At 41.1% G+C, this 20,119-nt stretch overlaps 1 protein-coding gene across 6 annotated transcripts in view; it reads left to right on the top strand.

Annotated features, from left to right (window-relative positions):
• Positions 1–20,119, top strand: part of pard3aa (par-3 family cell polarity regulator alpha, a) — a 395,018-nt gene that overhangs the window by 140,944 nt on the left and 233,955 nt on the right. For all 6 annotated transcript variants that reach the window (XR_014534054.1, XM_083544220.1, XM_083544221.1 and 3 more), the window contains exon 3: positions 3,020–3,203. Coding sequence is in view for 4 of the 6 variants with exons in the window: in XM_083544220.1 (XP_083400346.1) it covers positions 3,020–3,203 (184 nt within the window). In the remaining 2 variants the exon portion in view is untranslated. The remainder of the gene's footprint in view (positions 1–3,019; positions 3,204–20,119) is intronic.

Below are 20,119 nucleotides of genomic sequence, written 5' to 3' on the forward strand. Positions count from 1 at the left end.
TGAGAAAGGCAGGATTAAGCTGGTGTGGTCATGTGAAGAGGAGGGACATGGGGTATCTCGGTAGAAGAATGCTGAGAATGGAGACGTCAAGCAGGAGGAAAAGAGAAAGGCCAAAAATGAGGTTAAGATGTGGTGCAGGAAGACGTGCAGGTGGTTGATTTGAAAGGAGAGATGTAGAATTTCTTTCTAATTAAATGGACGTCCTAGGGCTATTTGACCTCTCATACACCTGGCCAGATTTTAAAAGCTGTCCTGAAACATCTCTCTAGCTACAAATGCATATAATATGCACATAATGCGGTGCACATGCAAAGGGACTAAGGAACAACTGTGGGCAAGTTGAATCATTAAAGATCAAGCAGTATATACATTAAGAGGAAAGGCGTAATCTCCTGAAAAATGCAAATATGCCAAGATGCTGAGAAAGATTGTTTTCTTCCAATCTCTACTTCAAATTGTAAAAAACTGCATTGGAGGATAATGCATATTTCGTACAGAACTCAGGATAACACCGCAATCATCTTTAATGTATTTACTTAATGCTCCTCAATTAGGCTTTAGAAACAAATGACCTGTCACTTTGAATTAGAGCCATCATGAAGTGTGTGTGTGTGTGTGTGTGTGTGAGTGTGTGTGAGAGAGAGAGAGCGTGCGCAGCAGTGAATGGAAAGGACATGTAGTGAAAAGGTGATCTGCAGTCAGTGTTTTGTAGCTCAGCTTGTTTAAGTAGATGTTTGAAAAATGCAGGTCTTTCTGTCTGCTCTATGTAAACACACACACACGCACGCACGCAACCCCAGCACGGCTTTCTGTTCTTTCTTTCTGCACACTCATCTCCGAATACAGATGAATAAGGCGAATGCAGATGGAGACGAATGCGCGTCTGCTCACTCCTCATTGCAATTTTCCACTTTTGTCTAGAGCAGAGCAGACTGTTTATGCGCTCAGCCTGGAACGCCTGCTAATCACCCGCCGTGTGTGACCGTGTGTTGCAGAGCAGAGCTGTGTGTGTCACCTTCCTAACCTGCCCCTTACGCCCCCCCCCCTTCTTGTCTCATCCTTTTTCTCTCTAATCTTCTGCCCATTTTGTGTGTATATATGTACCCTCACTAGTATGTGTATGTGTGCAGCATGGTGCTACACTGGTATCAGTATTTGGCACAGGTAAATGCAGCAGCAGCAGGTGGGACAGTGGAATAAATTGCTGGCTCTGGTGTTATATGTGTGATCTTGGCAGGCCCAGTGTGTTGGCATGAACTACATAAGTACGGCACGCTCTGTTCTAAAGGTGGAAAAGATCACTGGTTTGGAAAAGGAGAAAGATGGGATTCTTATACTGAGTTTTTCAGACACACCCTTAAACAATAAGGCACAGAATTGTATTTTTCTTAAACGCCAGATAAAGATACGGAGCCAGCTGTTTCTATGCACGGAAGCTGTTTTGTGATGTGTTTCACGACTGCGTAGTGTTTTGTCCGGTTTTTCTATGGTCTTGCTGCTTTGGTTTTTTTTTTTTTTTTTTTTTTTTTTTCCTCTTTTCTTTTCCCAATTCAATGTTATTTGAAGAGCACTTTTTAACAATGGACATTGTCTCAAAGCAGCTTTACAGAGATAAGGCCGTTATAAAGTTGTATAAAAAAGTGTATAAGTTTACTGCCTATAAGTTTATCCCTGATGAGCGAGCCAGTGGTGGCAGTGAAGAGAAAAAAAAACTCCCTGCAATGGCATGAGGAAGAAAACTTGAGAGGAACGAAACTCAGAAGAAGACCTGTCCTCATCTGGGTGGCACAGACTTCTAATTCTTTTCAGGTCCATCATTGTTAATGTGTGCAGAAATGGGTGCTTAAATGCAAAACTGTTCATGCAACCTGCGGTCCTGAGCCCTTGTAGTAGAATGTTGATATTCAGTTTGTATTGCGCTTTTAACAATGGACATTGTCTCTCAAAGAAGCTTTACACAGATAAAGTGGTGGTAAAAATTTGTATACGTTTGATATCTACTCGTGATGCATGAAGTGTATAAAAGTATCCACTAAGCGGATATCTTACTTTGAGCAGTCATTTATAGATAACAATATAATATGATAAATACACAAACCAGGCATAACTTTATGGCAACTGATCAGGCTAAGCATTATGACCACCTGCTTAATTTTGTGTTGGTTCCCGCTTTGCTCGCAAAACAGTCCAGACCTGACGAGCATTACCAGCTTTATCTTCTTCAGCAATTTGAGCTACAGGAGCTCATCTGTTGGATCGGACCACACGGACCAGCCTTCGATCTCCACGTGCAACATTGAGCCTCGTCCGCCCACGACCCTGTCGCCGGTTCACCACTGTTCCTCCTTTAAACCACTTTTAATAGATACTGATCACTGCAGAACAAAACATCCCACAAGAGCTGCAGTTTTGGAGATGCTCTGACCCAGTTGTTAAGCTCTCAAATCCTTACACTCGCCCATTTTTCCTGCTTTCCAACATCAACTTTGAAGACAAAATGTTCACTTGCTCCCGATAATATCTCACTTATTAACAAGTGCCACGATGAAGAGATAATCAGTGTTATTTACTGGTCATAATGTTATATGTGGTCATAAAGTTATGTCTGACCAGTGTATATATATACAATATCTGTCCCTATTGTCCAATATTCGAACTCACATCAAGCACGATGGTCAATGGGAGCAGTCCAATTAAAGCCTTTATGTCGGTTTCTCTCATCCAGAACTGTCTTTAACTTTATAAGCTTCGAAGTTTCGTGTTAAGCTAAAATGTCAGTGGTTTGAAATGTCAGTGGGAACTGTTCGAGATGGAGCGGAAATGTTGGCGCAGAGTAGATTTTTGAGAAGGTGTGTGATTATTGTGAACTATGAGCGACTGCAAAATGGCCATTTGATTGCTGTTTTGATTTTTTGATAACAGCAGACACAGATGAACTCAAAAAGCTTGAAGTGTTTTTCAGTTGAAAAAAAAAAGATTTATTAAAGCTCAAACTTGTTCTCTGTGTGTGTGTTCATAGCTGGTGGCAGTGTATGACGAGCAGGACCCTCATCATGGTGGAGACGGCACGAGCGCAAGCTCCACGGGAAGCCAGAGTCCGGACGTGTTTAGCAGGGGAGAGCTCAGCTCCGGCACGCCATCTGCCTTCCAGCCGTACCAGAACAGCAGCGAGATCGAGGTCACACCGTTGGCCCTGCGCACCAGTGAGTCTCACATATGCATCCACATCGAGGAGCAATAGGTGTGTGTAGAAGTGTATAAGATGCTGGATGTCCAGGTACAGCAGAGTAGGCAGGTAAAATCACAGGAGTGAGAAAAACACAGAAACATGCTCTCAAGCACAGACAGATCGAGAGAACACTAAGGATAAACATACAGTATCTACGAGCGGAAGTAGCAGGTCTGCCAGATCTTTACTCACACAAACACTTTTGCTTTGGGCTTGATGGGAATACAATTGGTGTGCTTGGATTGGCTCTTGAATAAAGTTTTTTTTTTTTTTTTTTTTTTTAAACTAACCAGTATGCTAAATAAGCCTCTTTGTGTTTTTCTCTCAGGCAGACATGCACACAGTAATGAATGCTGAGGTTGAGGCATGTTACCAGGCTATGGGACCATTGATTTGACTTATTATTTCTCTCCAAAAGCGAGCACAGAGGGGGGCTGAACTAGAGTACAAGTCCGTGCATTCACCCTGTGATGGAGAACTATCAGCAGGATATCCGTTCTTCACTGTGTGTGTAAAGATCTGGCAGACCTGCTCCCTGCTAGAATGGCAGGAACGTTCTTTAGGATTATTCTTGTGACTACTGAATAAGCTCTTATACTGATTGTTCGGTGCGAAGAGGTTTGGTGCCATGACCCAATCTAGTCTGCTGAATATGACACTTACTTGCTTTCCCATTGGGCAGATGATCTTGTTTGTTTTACCATTTCTATATTTAAGTAGTTGGGTTTTAAGGGTCAAGCAGTGGCAGCCTGGCAGTGCTGGAAATAAAAACCCTCAACCTTCTGACCAACAGTCCAGCATCTGAACCGCCAAAGTACCACTGCCCCAGCAAGTTTGTTTAACCTTGGTTAGTGATACAGTTGCTTGGCCAGTGTACCACTTGGACACAATTAAAGCTTTCAATAAACAAAACTGACCAAAATAGTAGAAAAAAGTATTCAGTGTATTATATTTTCCGGTAGTGATGTAATTAATCTCACTCACATTGTGTTTGGAATTTCCCTCTCACTAACTCCTTTACTATTTACTACTATTTATGATACTACTACTATTTATCACTATTAACGACTGTTTTATATAGAGCAATATATTGGGGGCAGGAGGAATTTTTACCCCAGGCAACATTTTTGGATAGCTGGTCAGCTGGTCCACGATATACAGTAGATATGGCTAAAGACTATATAGATATAGTTTTTAATGCCACACTAATATAATGTTAAAATATCTTGGGCAATTATGTGCAATAGTTTTAGTCAAATAATAATGATGATGATGGTAATTAATTATAACTACACTTTATGGATGAAAGTATTGGGACACCTGTCCTTTCCTGCTATATGTGATTCTTCTCCAAACTGTTACAACGAAGTTGGAGGCACACAATCGCAAAGGACGTCTTTGGATGAGGTATAATAGAATTTTGTGTTGAACTCTGAGACCCCAACCTGTTCCAGCATGGCAATGCCCCTGTGCACAAAGCGAGCTCTATGAAGATCTGCTTTACATGATTTGGAGAGGAAGATCTTGAGTGGCCTGCTATACAGCTCTGATCTCAACCCTACTGAACACCTTTGGGATGAATTGGAACACTAACTGCATCCCAGGCCTCCTCAACCTCATCAGAACCTGACTTTACTAACACCCTTGTGGCTGATGAACACACATGTCCACAAGCACACTCCAAAATCTAGTGGAACATCTTCCCAGAAGAGTGGAGGGAATTATAAGTGAAAGATATGGTGCATCATTGAAGTCTGACATTTATTTGCCATTTTATTTACATTCCGTATATTTAAATTTTACTTCAATTTTAATTTTACTGTAAACAACTGCAGCCCAACAATTTCCCCAGGGGATCAACAAAGTATTCTAATCCTAATGATTCTGATACAAATCATTAGCAATTACCAGGCAACTTAAAACCACAATAAAAACAGAAGAATGATTTTCTGTATTATACACTCCACTTATGTTCCTCAGGTGGCTTCAGTTTTTGTTTAATGTTTCAGCTTTCTGGTAAATGAATGTCGAGCTGAAAGAGATTGCTATGAATTGCTGTACTTGAGTGTCATCAGTTGTAGACGGAGTTTAAAGTGCACTGTTGGTAATAATATAGCGCCCTATCAAGGAGAAAAGCCCATTGTTTGAAAATTTTTTTTTTTTCTTCAGTCATTCTTTTATCCAGATTCATGTTGAATTTGAAGCCCATTCTGGAAACACCTGAAAGATTCACATCCTAAATAGTGCACTTCGAGTGAGATTTCCCAGTTGGAACAGGGGCAAAGATTTTCCTGAAATGTTTTCAAGGACTGCCACTACTAAATTCCTGCCTTGGAGCAACAGCTGGAATTGATTCTGTACAGAGAATAATAACAACTTTATTATAACATTTACGTTATAACGTTTTGTGGTTAAATTAGACAGTTTAATTGTTTTACAGTTGATTGTTATTAAAGTCCAGGGTCTTTTCTTTTACCCTTAAACACAAAGCAGTTAATTTAAAGTTATTCTAAAAGAGAAAATTGACACTATTCTTTATTTTACTGTACAACTAAAGACTTTTCTGCGTTCTGGAACGTTTTGGAGTCCCAAACCTTTATACGAGGTGATATCAAAAAGTTTCAAGAATAGTTTGAACACACACTGATGGTAGCACAAGGCTGCACACACAGTCACTGGGGGAACAGACCTTCATAACAGTGCCAAAGAAATATCATCCTGTGTATATTTGGAGCTTTGCAACTGGACATCACGTCTGCTATTCTGACCACGTGCGTATCCTGTCACAGAGCTCTCATCACACGTGCGTTTTTTTTTACCACAAACAACATGATCTCACTTCTGCACCCACCCTACTCTCCAGATTTGACTTCTGTGGACTTTGGGGGACCCTGTTCCCAAAGGTTGCCTTTTTAAAACCATTGCGGAAATCCAACGCAAAGAGCAGAAGGTGCTTAATACGCTTTGAAAAGAAGACTTCCAGAATACAGAAGTAGAAGGAACTCTGGGAGTGCTGTATCGATCGTGTGTAAATAATCGTAGATACATTAAGTACTTTCTTGTAAACAGAGCTGGTCTTGAAACTTTTTGATGCCACCTCATATGAATGGCTATGGTAGGGATTCCTAATGCCTTTATATCACTAGATTTACACCAGAGCACCCGTTCAATACAGTGTTAGTCAAGTTCCTCTTCATAAACATCTGTCTTTGTTATTAATACATGGAAAATGAGATTTATTGATTGTTGCTAGTGTTGAGTTTGGTATTGGGCAAAATACTGAGAGCCTAGCTTTGCTTTTTAGCCACCATTGGTTATTGCTCATTCTTACCCTATTGCACAGTAATCTGAATTGACAGCATGGATCTTACACACACACACGATCACACGCACACACTCCATCCAGAAGCCCAGGTGTTAGAGCTCTGGCTCCAAATGTTGGGTGTGTTATTAATTTACAGAGCTTTGCCGCAATTGCCAATTTAATTACGGCCACCCGGCTCAGTGTTTCTGCCTCCCTTTCCTCTGTTTCTCATCTGTTATTTTGGGTGCCTGTGTGTGTTTGCATGATTAAAACGTCTGGGTTGTTTGTGATGGGTTTATGAAGACGACCCCAGGAGGAGAGATGAGCACATTAGCAGCAGCAATATCTGGAATCAGCGCCGCGATTGCACCAGCGACGCCCCTCGAACTCGCTCGCCCCACCGCACAATCACAGCTATTCAAACTCATCAGGGCCCAGCTATCCTGTGATTGTTCTTCGTCTTCTTTCTCAGCACACGGCTGATTATTAAAAAACATGCAGCTGAGGTCAAGCAACTAATAATCGAATTGGAGATGAGATGTAAATTGCGGTAATGAATGTAATTTGCTTGTAATTATGTGGAATCGAGGAGCGCTTTGACTTGCCTCACATGCAAGTCTTGTCTTAGGAAGAAGAGAGAGAGAAAACTTTTAATATGTTACAATTTTTTTTTTTTCGTCTGCAGCTGAATCTTAATGAGAGGAAACCCACGATTGTAATTCTGAGAAACAGTTTTTCATTCCTCTTGGGCAATGGTACACGAGAGCGTGTTTAGCATTGAATTAGAAAACTCTTTCTTTACTTTGGGATGTTTATCCCCCTCAAAAACAAAGTTTTAACAGACATTAGTTATACCGCAGCCTGCCATATATCAGCTATTGCAAGCTTTAAAACGTACATTTTTAGCCGGAACCGGTCTAGCACCTTCACATTTCTTTCCTTACTCATTGCTTGATTGGGTGGCTAATTGGCAGACTCCTTGTGAGTAAGAATTGATAGCCAAATCTATTTTAGGCCACTGATCTTTAGGCGGTAGGATTTGCCATATAATGTGTGGAAAAAAATAATGCCATAGCCAGAAAATAATGCCGTTTGAAACTCCCAGGTCTACATTATTAGTTCATGCTAACTCCCAAGTGACTTCCTGCCATGCATGTTTCAATAGTTCGAAGAGGCATTTCATTTAATTTAGTTGGTGTTCTGATTTGATTTGAAATTATGCCACATATCACATTAGGTTCTCTTTTTTTAATGAAGTTCTAGGTTATCTATATATGGACTGAATGCTGTTCATCAAGCTTTGCGAGTCTGCAGTAGGCGAGTGTTTGAGTTCCCGAGATTTCAAGTGGCCTTAAGGGAATCAGAGGTGCTCATTAGGAGAGGAAAGTGCGGCTCTGAGGCACCCTTCCCTCAGGCACTCTGGCTTCTATGCTCCCACACTAATGCTTCCCCTGGCTCTCTTTAGTTTGCTACCTCCGGTCCTGCAATCTTTCTGTACATGGTGTTAGTTTTGGTTCTTACCTGGCGCCCCTGAAGAATTGCATTTATTCATTTTGCCGATTCTTTTTATCCAGAGTGACTTCCAATCGAGACATGATGCATTTGAGAGCGCCTTGATAAAGACTTACAGTGGTATCTTGGCACTGAGTAGATTGAACTTTCCAGTCAGTTGTCCAAAGCCTTAACCAGCGATCCCTCAGTGTCAGTAGTAACCAGTTAGACATGACAAGTAACCAAACTTTCACTAAATCACCAGTTAACAGCCTGCAAGTGTTCTTTTGTTGGCTTTTGTGTCTCTGCTGGTATTGATTTGATCACTGTGGTTTTGTAGTTAGCCTCGCATTTGGCCATCACAGTACCTGTGGGGGGCCACTTCCCTCCAGGGAGCATGAGTAGAGGGGGGAGCCTGAGGGGCATCATGCTGATCACTCACAGGCTACTGAACCATTAGGGGATTTCCTGCAGGGAAAATAGTGGACACCTATAGATCAGCCATCATTTGGCAATCAATTTGCTTTGTGGCTCTGCTTTCGCAGACATCTCTCTCTCTCTGTCTGTCCATCCTTCCTGAATTGAGGCTTCATAAAATCATTTAAAGGACATCGAAGGACTTAGAGCCTCATGCAATTTCACAGCAGTCATTGATCCACCTAGAAAAAAGGGAACAACTTTTTAAGTGCAGGTGGTCAAGATTATTTGAGCAATTATTTTTTTTTTTTTTAAATAGTGCTAACTTTTGTATTATTAGTGCGCTTCTAACTTTTTTTCGAGTCTTCCTCACTGTCCTGCATTTATCGACTCCTGCATTCGAGGGCTGAGCTCTGCAATACCATCAGCAAATATAATGTCAAGAATCATATCTCTAGGTAAGCATAGCAAAGACCGGACAATTTTAATTTGACTGCACCTAGAGGATTGAAAGTTTCTCTCTCCGTTTGTCTTTATTGACCGCTCTTCCCAGAGTTTAAATGAAATCCTGGTCTAATAAATGCAGGCTCAAACATTCGCACTTTGCCTTGTGCTCTCTTCGTCAGCTTTATCTGACATTGAGGGGTCTTTGCAGGAGTGAGTTAGAGCCAGAGTTTATTAGTTATGGCATCTCTTAATCATCCAGGCTTCCTCCATTAGAAGCTCAGCATGAAGGAGCACACATGGAGACTGATAAAGAAGACACGGAGGCAGACTAAGGCTGGGCTTTATTGCTCATGTGGGTTGCGGGCTCACGTAATTCAAACTACCAGTCATAAAACTATAAATGTGCCACCCTTTAATATGAAGCTTATTATAGCTAATTGTTGTAACCGTTGACACTGTTAAATGGGTAAAGAACCGATCCAGTGATGAAGTGTGAAATGTGCAGATGGATAAAACGCTCCTCTGCACTGACGGGAGTGTATTCAATTGTTAGAAATGGCTGTCTGAGGTGAATCAGAGTGTCGGTGTGTCAGAGTTGAAGCTTCTCATTTGCCTCGAGACAAATTCATGCCGTGCCAGAGTGGCATCAGAGTTCTCCCTGCACTTTTTCGACACGTTTTCAATGTCTCTGTTGTAGTAGGCTGGTTTATTGTGATCGCAGGTCATGTATAATCCTCTAGAACACCTGCAGGCTTTTCTAACCCTTCATCTTCCTCACCCTGACAAGTTCAAATCAATGCACTTCTTGAAAAAAAAAAAAAAAAAAAAAAAAAAAAGTACCAAGCCTCAAACTGCACTTGCAAACTCGCAGAGCGCGAGCTGAAACAGAGCTGCAGGCCCGTCACGCCCTCTCGAACCCTTCTTCCACGGAGACATATGCATGTTAGGATCATTAACGATGTCACCCAGTCGTTGCCATTCAACCGACGCGGTGCCTTTCAGGCGCCCGAATTCAAAGCTCCGACTACAAAGCTTCTGCTTCTTCTGAGGCCGCCGCTTCATGAATGCATGCAAACGCAAGATCTGATCCGCGCCCTCGCCCTGTCAGTCCCTGTGGCTCCGTCGCAAACGCACCCACACACAATATTTGCAGAAAGCATTCAGATTAGTAGGCGAAACTTCGGAGTTTGTTAGACTTCTTGCTGACACTCGTGTCACCGCTACACCTTTTTTTTTTTTCCAGTGTATTCTCTTTTCTCTTTTTGCTCTTTGGTGCTTTATGCTGGTAGGTTACAGTAGGTCTAATTGGGGCTCAGTCAAAAGTTCCATTATGTTTCACTTGTCTTTTTATTCCCCACTGGACTTTCACTGTAGAAACTTAACAGCAAACGGGGACATGAGAGATTACCCTAATTATTCTCAAGGTTTATAGAATAGGAACTTCGCCACAGCTGGCTGCTTTGGTGTTGTGTGCTGCATGTTGGAGAATCTTTATACAGATTAGAGGCAAATGAAAAACAACACATTTTATTGAATTTTTTCAATAAAAAAGCTGTTTCACTGGCTTTCATGTGTATGCCAGAAAGCTACCACTAACATTGAAGACGATATAACATCTACTCTTTGTTTTGCCTTTGATAACTTTGTGGATTTGTTGTTGAGTGTCTTTTCCAGTGCTTGGTATGAGAAATCTCGCTTATTCTCCTGCTAATGAACTCTGCTTTGCTGTACATGAGAAATTCAGGCAAGATCTTAAACAGGATCCCTGTCTGCACATACATCTGTGTGTAAAAGTGGTAACTTTGCGATTGAGACTTTGGACTTCCGACGCGATTAAATCCCAGCACCGACAAGCTGCCGCTGTTTGACCCTTAAGGAAGACCCCTAAAACTAAACTGCTCAGATATATAAATGTAATAATTGTTAGTCTCTCTGGATAATGGCAGCTACCAAAATTGTCATAAATGTGTCGACTAGAACACTTAGCAGGCTTTGAGGTAGCTGCTGTTTAGTTCATGAAATGACTTTGGATGTATTTTTTTGATTATCCTTTTGGGTCAAAGGCACAACAGGCCTTGCTGGATGAGACATGGGAAAGTATGTTGGAATTTGCTGATAGTGATGTTGATCTGGCTTCTCTTGAGCGCTTTTTCTTTCTGCCTTTACTATCCCACCCATTTTCTTACATTACACAGGCTGACTATGTCTGGACTGTGTGCCTTGGTAATTATAAATAGCCCGAATCTTTCATTTAGTGTAAAAACACAGTGCAAGTAATTAAGCCGAGTGCTGTTTTGGCCCCAAGATCATGTCTTTGATCTTGTGAAAACATTTTCTCTGCTATTTTTTATGTTGTTATTTTTTAACTACTTTGACTGCATCGGCTTAATTCCCAGTACATGGCTGTGCCCTATTCAGGCCCCGAAGACTAAAAGATTTGACATATTCAGGCTTTAAGAAGTTTAAAATCTCGCATTTGTTAATTGCCGCTATAAAGCAGTAACACAATTACGGCAAATTTCAGCTCGGCTGATTAAAATGCTAAAAAGATTAAAATCCTGCCGTTTGTTTGTGTTGATTTGATTGCTTTCCTGTTATCTGCTGCTTTTCTCCTTCTTGAAAATCCTAAACCTTTCATAAGCGGCGTGCGTGCTCCAGAAAGATGGTTGCGTATGATGGTGCATCTTGAGCTAGCATTAGTCCCCTACTCTCTTCTTAAATTGCTAACTCCCTGTTGTTCCGCGTTGATCCCGGCACGCTGAATCACAACAGAACCAGTAGGGGTTTAATTGTGTCTTGACAACACTCATCACTTTAGATGAGCCCAAATTAGAGCAGCAGAAATTGGTTCCTGATGACATCACAGCTTGGTTTTTGGGAGCCTGATGACATAACAGCGGGGGGTTCTCGATCCCATTGACATCACTGTAGGGTTTTGCCATCTTCGTGATGCCGCAGTTGGATTTGGGTGTAGACCAGTTGGTCAGTGAACCCGCCTGACCTGGTTGACTTTTTTTTCTTGCACAGCGCCCACACTCGCCATGAAGCTCCAACTGGTTCTGAACCATTATGTCCCTTAGACTTGTTATTCAGAGCGGTTCCTGTAAATAAAATTACCATGGCATTCATGCAGTAGTGCTGTGGATTAATGACAATGACAATTAAGTGCTGTGGATTAATGACCATTTTTGTTCAAAAATTAACATTTTGTATAGTTGTGAAGATATAAGCATCTAGAATATATAATTAATTTAATGTTGTATAATAATTAAATAATATATTCATAAATGTAATATATAAACATTTAAAACAAGACGACAAATAATTGCATTATCGATTATCAATTGTATAAATTAGTGGTTGGTTTTATATATATATATATATATACAGTGAGGAAAATAAGTATTTGAACACCCTGCTATTTTGCAAGTTCTCCCACTTAGAAATCATGGAGGGGTCTGAAATTGTCATCGTAGATGCATGTCCACTGCGAGAGACATAATCTAAAAAAAAAAAATCCAGAAATCACAATATATGATTTTTAAACTATTTATTTGTATGATACAGCTGCAAATAAGTATTTGAACACCTGTCTATCAGCTAGAATTCTGACCCTCAAAGACCTGTTAGTCTGCCTTTAAAATGTCCACCTCCACTACATTTATTATCCTAAATTAGATGCACCTGTTTGAGGTCGTTAGGTGCATAAAGACACCTGTCCACCCCATACAATCAGTAAGAATCCAACTACTAACATGGCCAAGACCAAAGAGCTGTCCAAAGACACTAGAGACAAAATTGTACACCTCCACAAGGCTGGAAAGGGCTACGGGGAAATTGCCAAGCAGCTTGTTGAAAAAAGCTGGTCAGTGACCTGAAAAGAGCTGGGACCACCATTTCCAAGGTTACTGTTGGTAATACACCAAGACATCATGGTGTGAAATCATGCATGGCACGGAAGGTTCCCCTGCTTAAACCAGCACATGTCCAGGCACGTCTTAAGTTTGCCAATGACTATTTGGATGATCCAGAGGAGTCATGGGAGAAAGTCATGTGGTCAGATGAGACCAAAATAGAACTTTTGGGTCATAATTCCACTAAACGTGTTTGGAGGAAGAAGAATGATGAGTACCATCCCAAGAACACCATCCCTACTGTGAAGCATGGGGGTGGTAGCATCATGCTTTGGGGGTGTTTTTCTGCACATGGGACAGGGCGACTGCACTGTATTAAGGAGAGGATGACCGGGGCCATGTATTGCGAGATTTTAGGGAACAACCTCCTTCCCTCATTTAGAGCATTAAAGATGGGTCGAGGCTGGGTCTTCCAACATGACAATGACCCGAAGCACACAGCCAGGATAACCAAGGAGTGGCTCTGTAAGAAGCATATCAAGGTTCTGGCGTGGCCTAGCCAGTCTCCAGACCTAAACCCAATAGAGAATCTTTGGAGGGAGCTCAAACTCCGTGTTTCTCAGTGACAGGCCAGAAACCTGACTGATCTAGAGAAGATCTGTGTGGAGGAGTGGGCCAAAATCCCTCCTGCAGTGTGTGCAAACCTGGTGAAAAACTACAGGAAACGTTTGAACTCTGTAATTGCAAACAAAGGCTACTGTACCAAATATTAACATTGACTTTCTCAGGTGTTCAAATACTTATTTGCAGCTGTATCATACAAATAAATTGTTAAAAAAATCATACATTGTGATTTCTGGATTTTTTTTTTAGATTATGTCTCTCACAGTGGACATGCACCTACGATGATAATTTCAGACCCCTTCATGATTTCTAAGTGGGAGAACTTGCAAAATAGCAGGGTGTTCAAATACTTATTTTCCTCACTGTATATATATATATATATATATATATATATATATATATATATATATATATATATATTATATGTATAGATAGATGGATAGATAGAGTGATAGATAGATAGAGTGATAGATAGATAGAGTGATTTACATTAAGATGGATTAATCTTCATTGCAGTTCAGCTATAATTTCCGCAAGTTTCTCTGACAAACCGCTTTTAGCTAGATACATTTTTAGTATCTCTTTCCAGATCAACACACACACGATGTTGAATGTTGCCACAGCATGGTGCAGTTCTTGTCCTGGCAAAGTCTTTCTCCTACTACAGACCCCTCTTTGTGTTCTGCATCATCGTCTTTGAAATGGAACCGTTCTTTCCGGTTTGATCAGAGATGAAAGCTCTCTGTGGAACAGATCGGAGAGTTCCACCGATCCACCGAGAGTTCCATTGCGTGGCAATGTCCGCTCATCGAGGCGGTGACAGACTGTCCGAAATAATTATGCTTTTTCTTTATCTGATAAGGTGAAGCAAGGCCGAGTTAACCAGTTGCATCATTTCAAATCGATTTCTTCTGTTTTTGGGGTTTTTTGTTGTTGTTGTTCTCACTTTCGAAAAACCATTTTGTGGGATTTTATAATTCCTCTCTGTACAAACACTGCTGGGAAAAGCTCGCTCAGCTCGCAGTATTAAAAGTTTCATCAGAAGGATTTGTTTAGTGTGTGGATTTCATAAAATTGGCATCCGCAGAAGTGATGTATGGCGCTGCACAGCAGGTCTGGTGATGTCATGAAGCACCTAAATAAGCAGCAGTGCAATAGGGAATGAATAGGAAATATCATCACATCAGGCAGCAGCAGAAACTATTAAATATACACATAACCAGGTCTGTGTTTGAGAGTAAACATACCATGTGTGGGCGAATAGACATATGAGCTCACCATGTACCCAGAAAGCAGTGAAATGTGCTGTGGAGCAGTGAGATTTCAGACAAAATGGTAATATGATAGAGATGGAATCTTTATATCACTGTATTTTTTTTTGCCATATAATAAGGCTAGCTCACATATATTTTTGTAAGTGACTGAAATGTGGAATTCTCCAGCACTATAAAATATTAAAGCGATATAATGGCACAATATTTGTCAATGTTGTCTATGCATTCCACTTGAATAGAAGTTTGATTTGACTTTAATGCTATTTCTTGCATTGCGTGTGATAGGAAACACATCACCCAGTGACAAACTCCAGTGACGTGACTCACGGCCTTGATCCAGACAGCCTCCTTTGAAATTACGTGACATCGCTGATTATGACTGGCAGCAGCCACTAGATTTACAGCTTTTATCTTTAGGTTGCTTATCCCATGAGGTCTTTGTCTGGGGGACGAATAGTTTGATGGTATTTACACTGAGCACTGGAGCTATGCAGAGATGTTTGGTTAGCTGATTAGGATTCCTTGAGGGAGTACAGATATTTAGGGAGTATATATTCAGCTCAGCTGGTCTGCTCTGGACGTCGGGGTGGCATTCCTGAGTGTCGTGTTAATTATCCTCCCCTGTGTAACAGCACTCTCCATCCATTCCTACCATGTGGGAAATGTCGGCCCAGATGGGGCAGGTTTTATTTGGAGAACGGTCAAGTTTTTCCTTCCCATTGCCAGAGGATAGGGCTGGAAATCTCCAGGTGCTTCACATACTTCTATTAAAGGTGCCATGATGTATATATGCATCGTTGTTGATACTTAATTTAGTGTTGAAATATTACCCTTTAAACATAACGTTGCACTTTTTTGGCAGTTGTCAAGTGGTATGTTACAAGTCATTTTATCATTTTAAAACAACTATTTGCATTTAAACTGTTCAGATCAGACTTCTTTAAGACACCACATTAAAATAGATTTTGACATTTTCACATGATTCTCCTCGGCGACGCGAGTCTTTCGATACATCACGTCTGTGTTTTCTGTGAGGGCGGGACCAGCGACATCACAAGACGCTACCACATTACCCAACATTCAACTCTCCTCACTGTGCTGAGCGTGTTGATATTTTTAGATTAGATTGGATCAGATTCAACTTTATTGTCATTACACATGTACAAGTACAAGGCAACAAAATGCAGCCACATATCTGTGTTGCCAGATATCACAATAAAAAAACAAAAAAACCTTGATATACATGACACACGAGAATTCGGTGAACGTTTCTCTTTTTTCTGTATTTGTTTTGCATTAATTTCCCAGAACAATTCAATCTTTTTTTCTCTTTTTTCTCATATATATATTTTGTTTTTGTCGAGAAAATATTAGCAAATTATGTGATTATTACAATGCACACATGATCTGTAGGGGTGAGTTAATATATTATTTATGCAAAAAAGGGTGAAAGCATGCACTTGCCTAGCTGATATATGGTGTATACTTTGCATTTTATATAGTATAATTTGTAGTTTGCATTTTCAGAAATGCTTGGATTTATTGACTTGATTTATTCTCTTGATAAGAATATGCAAATGTCTACGAATCATCATACATATCAAATTTTAATACGTGGATATAAAATCGGTGTTCTCTAACGCTCCACCGGTGTAAACGTTCCCAGCATGTATGTCCATTACTCTGTCCTTGTATTTACATCCGTGTTAATACAGACTCAGTTCTAAGACATGTATGATGGATTTTTCCAGTTCCTTTACTAATCTCAGTCTGATGACTGCAATTGTTTAGTAAAACAGGCTGCTTTGCTCCGCTCTCATCTCTGAAAGGCCTCGGCTCCATTATTTCCTACTTGTTCATGAAATTGAATTTTGAATTATGAGACTTGAAGTGTTTTTTTTTTTTTTGTTGTTGTTTTTGTTTTTTGTTTTGTTTTTTTCTCCTCTCAGAGTGGTGTGATTAGACAGCGAGTAAAATGATGCTCGGGTCCTAAATGGTCCACTCTGTCTCTCTAACTGAGACAGGAGGCTTTACTCAACTCAGTAGGGGCCTTTTGGAGTAGTCCATTCTTGGTTGGACACATTCAGTCTCTCTTGCTATTGGATCCCCCGTTCCCCAACATGCCCACCCCCTGACCCTTCCTCTCCAACACTCTTCTAGACCCTGCCTACATGCTCTGTCTGTCTGTCCCATGTCTATTTTTATTCCACTCCTTCCTGTTCCAGTTCTGTGCTCTCCATCCTTTCCTGTCCTCCCTACTCTGTGTTGTGTCCCAACATCATGAGGAGTTTCTCATGCAGGTCCTTTCTCATGCTTTTTTAAACTGCTTAACTATTTACACTCCTTTCTGCAGGTCACAGGTCTCTGTTTACTCACGGCGGCGATAAAATTCCCCTCTCTCGTGCTATATTTAGAGCTTCTCTCCCTCAAAGCTGTTCACTCACATATCCCGTAAAGCCAAAATCCTTAATGTCTTTTGGACATTGCTGTGTGAACAGCAAATTGAAAATATTTCCTGACTTTTTCCTTTTAGACTTTAATTTTTTTTTCCCTTCTCAAGACAAATGCAAATGCAGGTTGGACTTTGCTTTTGAAGAGATCCCATGCCTTAATCTCCAGGGACATCAATATGGACACAGCATTGACATTTGGCTCTTTAAAAAAGTGGTCCATCAAAGACAGTATTTCATTTTGTATTCATTCAGCCAGACTCAGGCAACCCTCTGTATTTCTAGGTGCCAGAAAAAAAAAAGTATTAGAATATCAAGGTCATGTTCATGATATCCTACTGAATCCATAAAACTGTGCCCAATTTATCCAGTCACCATATTTGCATAAAGAAAGGAGATATAGTGAAAGAAGCGAGTGATGAAGCGAAATGGAATTAGTGCACTGGCCTCCGTGCTGCTCGTCACTTTTCTTTTTTCCTTGCGTGTCCTCTGGCCGAACCTGATCTGTATTCCGCTGCGTGACAGGCCGCTGCTGGCAGCCAGTCAGGGACACTTTCCTCTGGCAACTAACTGGCCACAAGGACAAAATGGACACTCGGCCAATTTAAATGACTGGAAGCACGCAGTAATGTATTAGCAGCCCGCGTTTCAAAAGACAGACTCAAGCGGCGCGGTCGCCAGTGTTGGCCAGCCAGGTGGAAACTTTTATCCTAACGACATTCAGAGTTCATTTATGGACCCGAGATTATTAGCGAATGCGGATAAAACGAATTCCGAATCCCGGCACCGCGTGCCCAGGCTTATTTTAAAAGCCGTCACTCAGACGTATCGCTCTCCAACACGTTCTCCTCTTCTTCATTCGCTAATACTGAATTCATTAGGAAAGTATTCTCTTTTAAAGTGCGGTACATATGGTGTGAGGTCCAGAAAGCTGCTGGATTTCACTGCGGAATCAGTTCAACAGAACACTTGATGACTGATAGATCGGCTCGCATGGTGAGGGGTCGTGAGTGTGAATAAGTGATCAATGTAAATAGAATAGTGGAGAATTTGTAAATCGTATTAAATCTGTGGTATTTTAGGTGCTTCTGGTGGCACTTTGAGTTCCCATCCATTCACAGGATCTTTTATAGAACAGTAATAAAATTAGGTAAATGTTATTTTTTTTTTCTCCTTGTGTATCCTTTCTAGACATTTGCACTGTGTCTGTTAATTACAGACGAATCCCCAGTTGGACTATCTTTCTCTCACACGCGCATACAGACACAGAGCAGCCCGAGGCAGTAGATTAGCGATGTAAATATGAGCTTTGTGAGTGTTGCTCCTGTGAGTTGAACCTAGTCTCTGGTGTACGGGGGTGGCAGACTTCTTAAGCGCTCACGCTGGGGCTGAAATTGCCCTTCCATCTCGTTAGGGGCCCTGGATGTCCCCCAACACACCTGAGATTGATGGCTGAGCAGCTTTAAGTGGTCGTCTGGGTTATTAAAGGCAGGGGAAGCCAATTTCTGTGCGGCGAAGAGCTAATCCGATCACACATTAGGAGTCTAGATTAGGGGAAAGGAGAGAGGGCGAACAGGGTTGGGGTTTGTATGTGGGTCAGTCTGTACTCCTATCCGTGCAAAGATTTTGCATAATGGAGCCTCCAGCTTAGACCTTGGTGTACTCACAAAAAGCCCTTGTGCTCATGTCTGACACATTTCCCAGGGCAGCAGTAAGATCTTACTGTGGCTGTTTTTTTGGATGATAATGCAGAGCTATTTTTATTAGGAATGACCATCTGACATGAGAACAAAAACCCTGACTGTAGGAAAACTCCTCTTGTATCAGTCATGACAAAAGAAGTAAAAAAGAAATGGGTCAAGTCGGTGTGTTTTACTCATAAGACGGCATATGATGTACAGCTGTAATTTCAACTAACACCACATGCTGCATGTGTTCGTATACGGATTAATCCACTTAGAGACTTTGATCTTGTATAAAAAAAAAAATACATTCTAAACAAAAATCAAACACACAAGCTCCTTCTGAGCACTGCCACCTGTTTAAAAGAATGCATAAAAATGTCGACTTGCGGCCGAAATGTAATATTTTTACTTACTCAATGCCTGCCAAGATAAAACAAGAAAGATGAAACGGAGGATGAGGAAGACGGAATGTCTTCTTTTGCATTTCATTCAGTCTTGATCTGTAGCCGGCTTCGGCACATCTGCTGAAGGTTTTACTGTTTCCTGTGTCTCTGCTGGACTTCCCAGCCAGATTTGCTTCATTACAGAGACGGCTTTTGACCGGCCTTGCTTTAAAAGGGGAAAAGAAAATCTCTACAGGCTTTGGAGGCATTTTGCAGATGCGGTTTTTGTCTGAACCAGCCGTCTCCTCTCATTAATGTTCAGCGGAATGTGTTTTTTCCCCATTTTCAACACCACCCCAGGACTATTATCTACAATTTCACATCATACAGTTCATGCCATACCTTGCTATTACGTGTCAGGTGTTAAGGCTTTGTAATGACATTTACCAAGGTCAGTGCATGCAATTGTAATGTGATCCTTTTTCTTTCTTTCGTCTCTAGCGCATTCTTTTAGTGTTTGTGTTGGCTGTTTTACATTGACCTCTCAGCCTAATTTCTGACTTTAATCGGACACGTGGGAGGCACTTAAGCGGCTTGGTTTTGATGTTTTAGAGGCCTATCACCTGCAAAATGGACATGAGCTGACAACAGACAGTGGAGAGCATATTTAAAAAATCATTACTAAGCTCTGGAAGTAATTTTAGACTAATTTCAGACTCGCACCGCCATGGCCACGTGTCTCGTGGTTTTCAGGCAGCTAGGCGGCTTTGCTGCTTCTATAAGTGTCACTCGAAACTTATATGACTCACTATGGCAGCATATGGCTGAGTTCTTGAGTCAGACAAACTCAGGATAGCAACCGTATGCTAAACACTGAAAGGTGACAGGTGGTTGCTCCAGTGAGTGGATGTTAGCAGTCAAGAAGAGAATCGATATCATCTCTGAAGGCCTTCATACTGGC

This window comes from Silurus aristotelis, assembly GCF_946808225.1.
Source record: "Silurus aristotelis genome assembly, chromosome: 1".
Classification (NCBI taxonomy): domain Eukaryota; kingdom Metazoa; phylum Chordata; class Actinopteri; order Siluriformes; family Siluridae; genus Silurus; species Silurus aristotelis.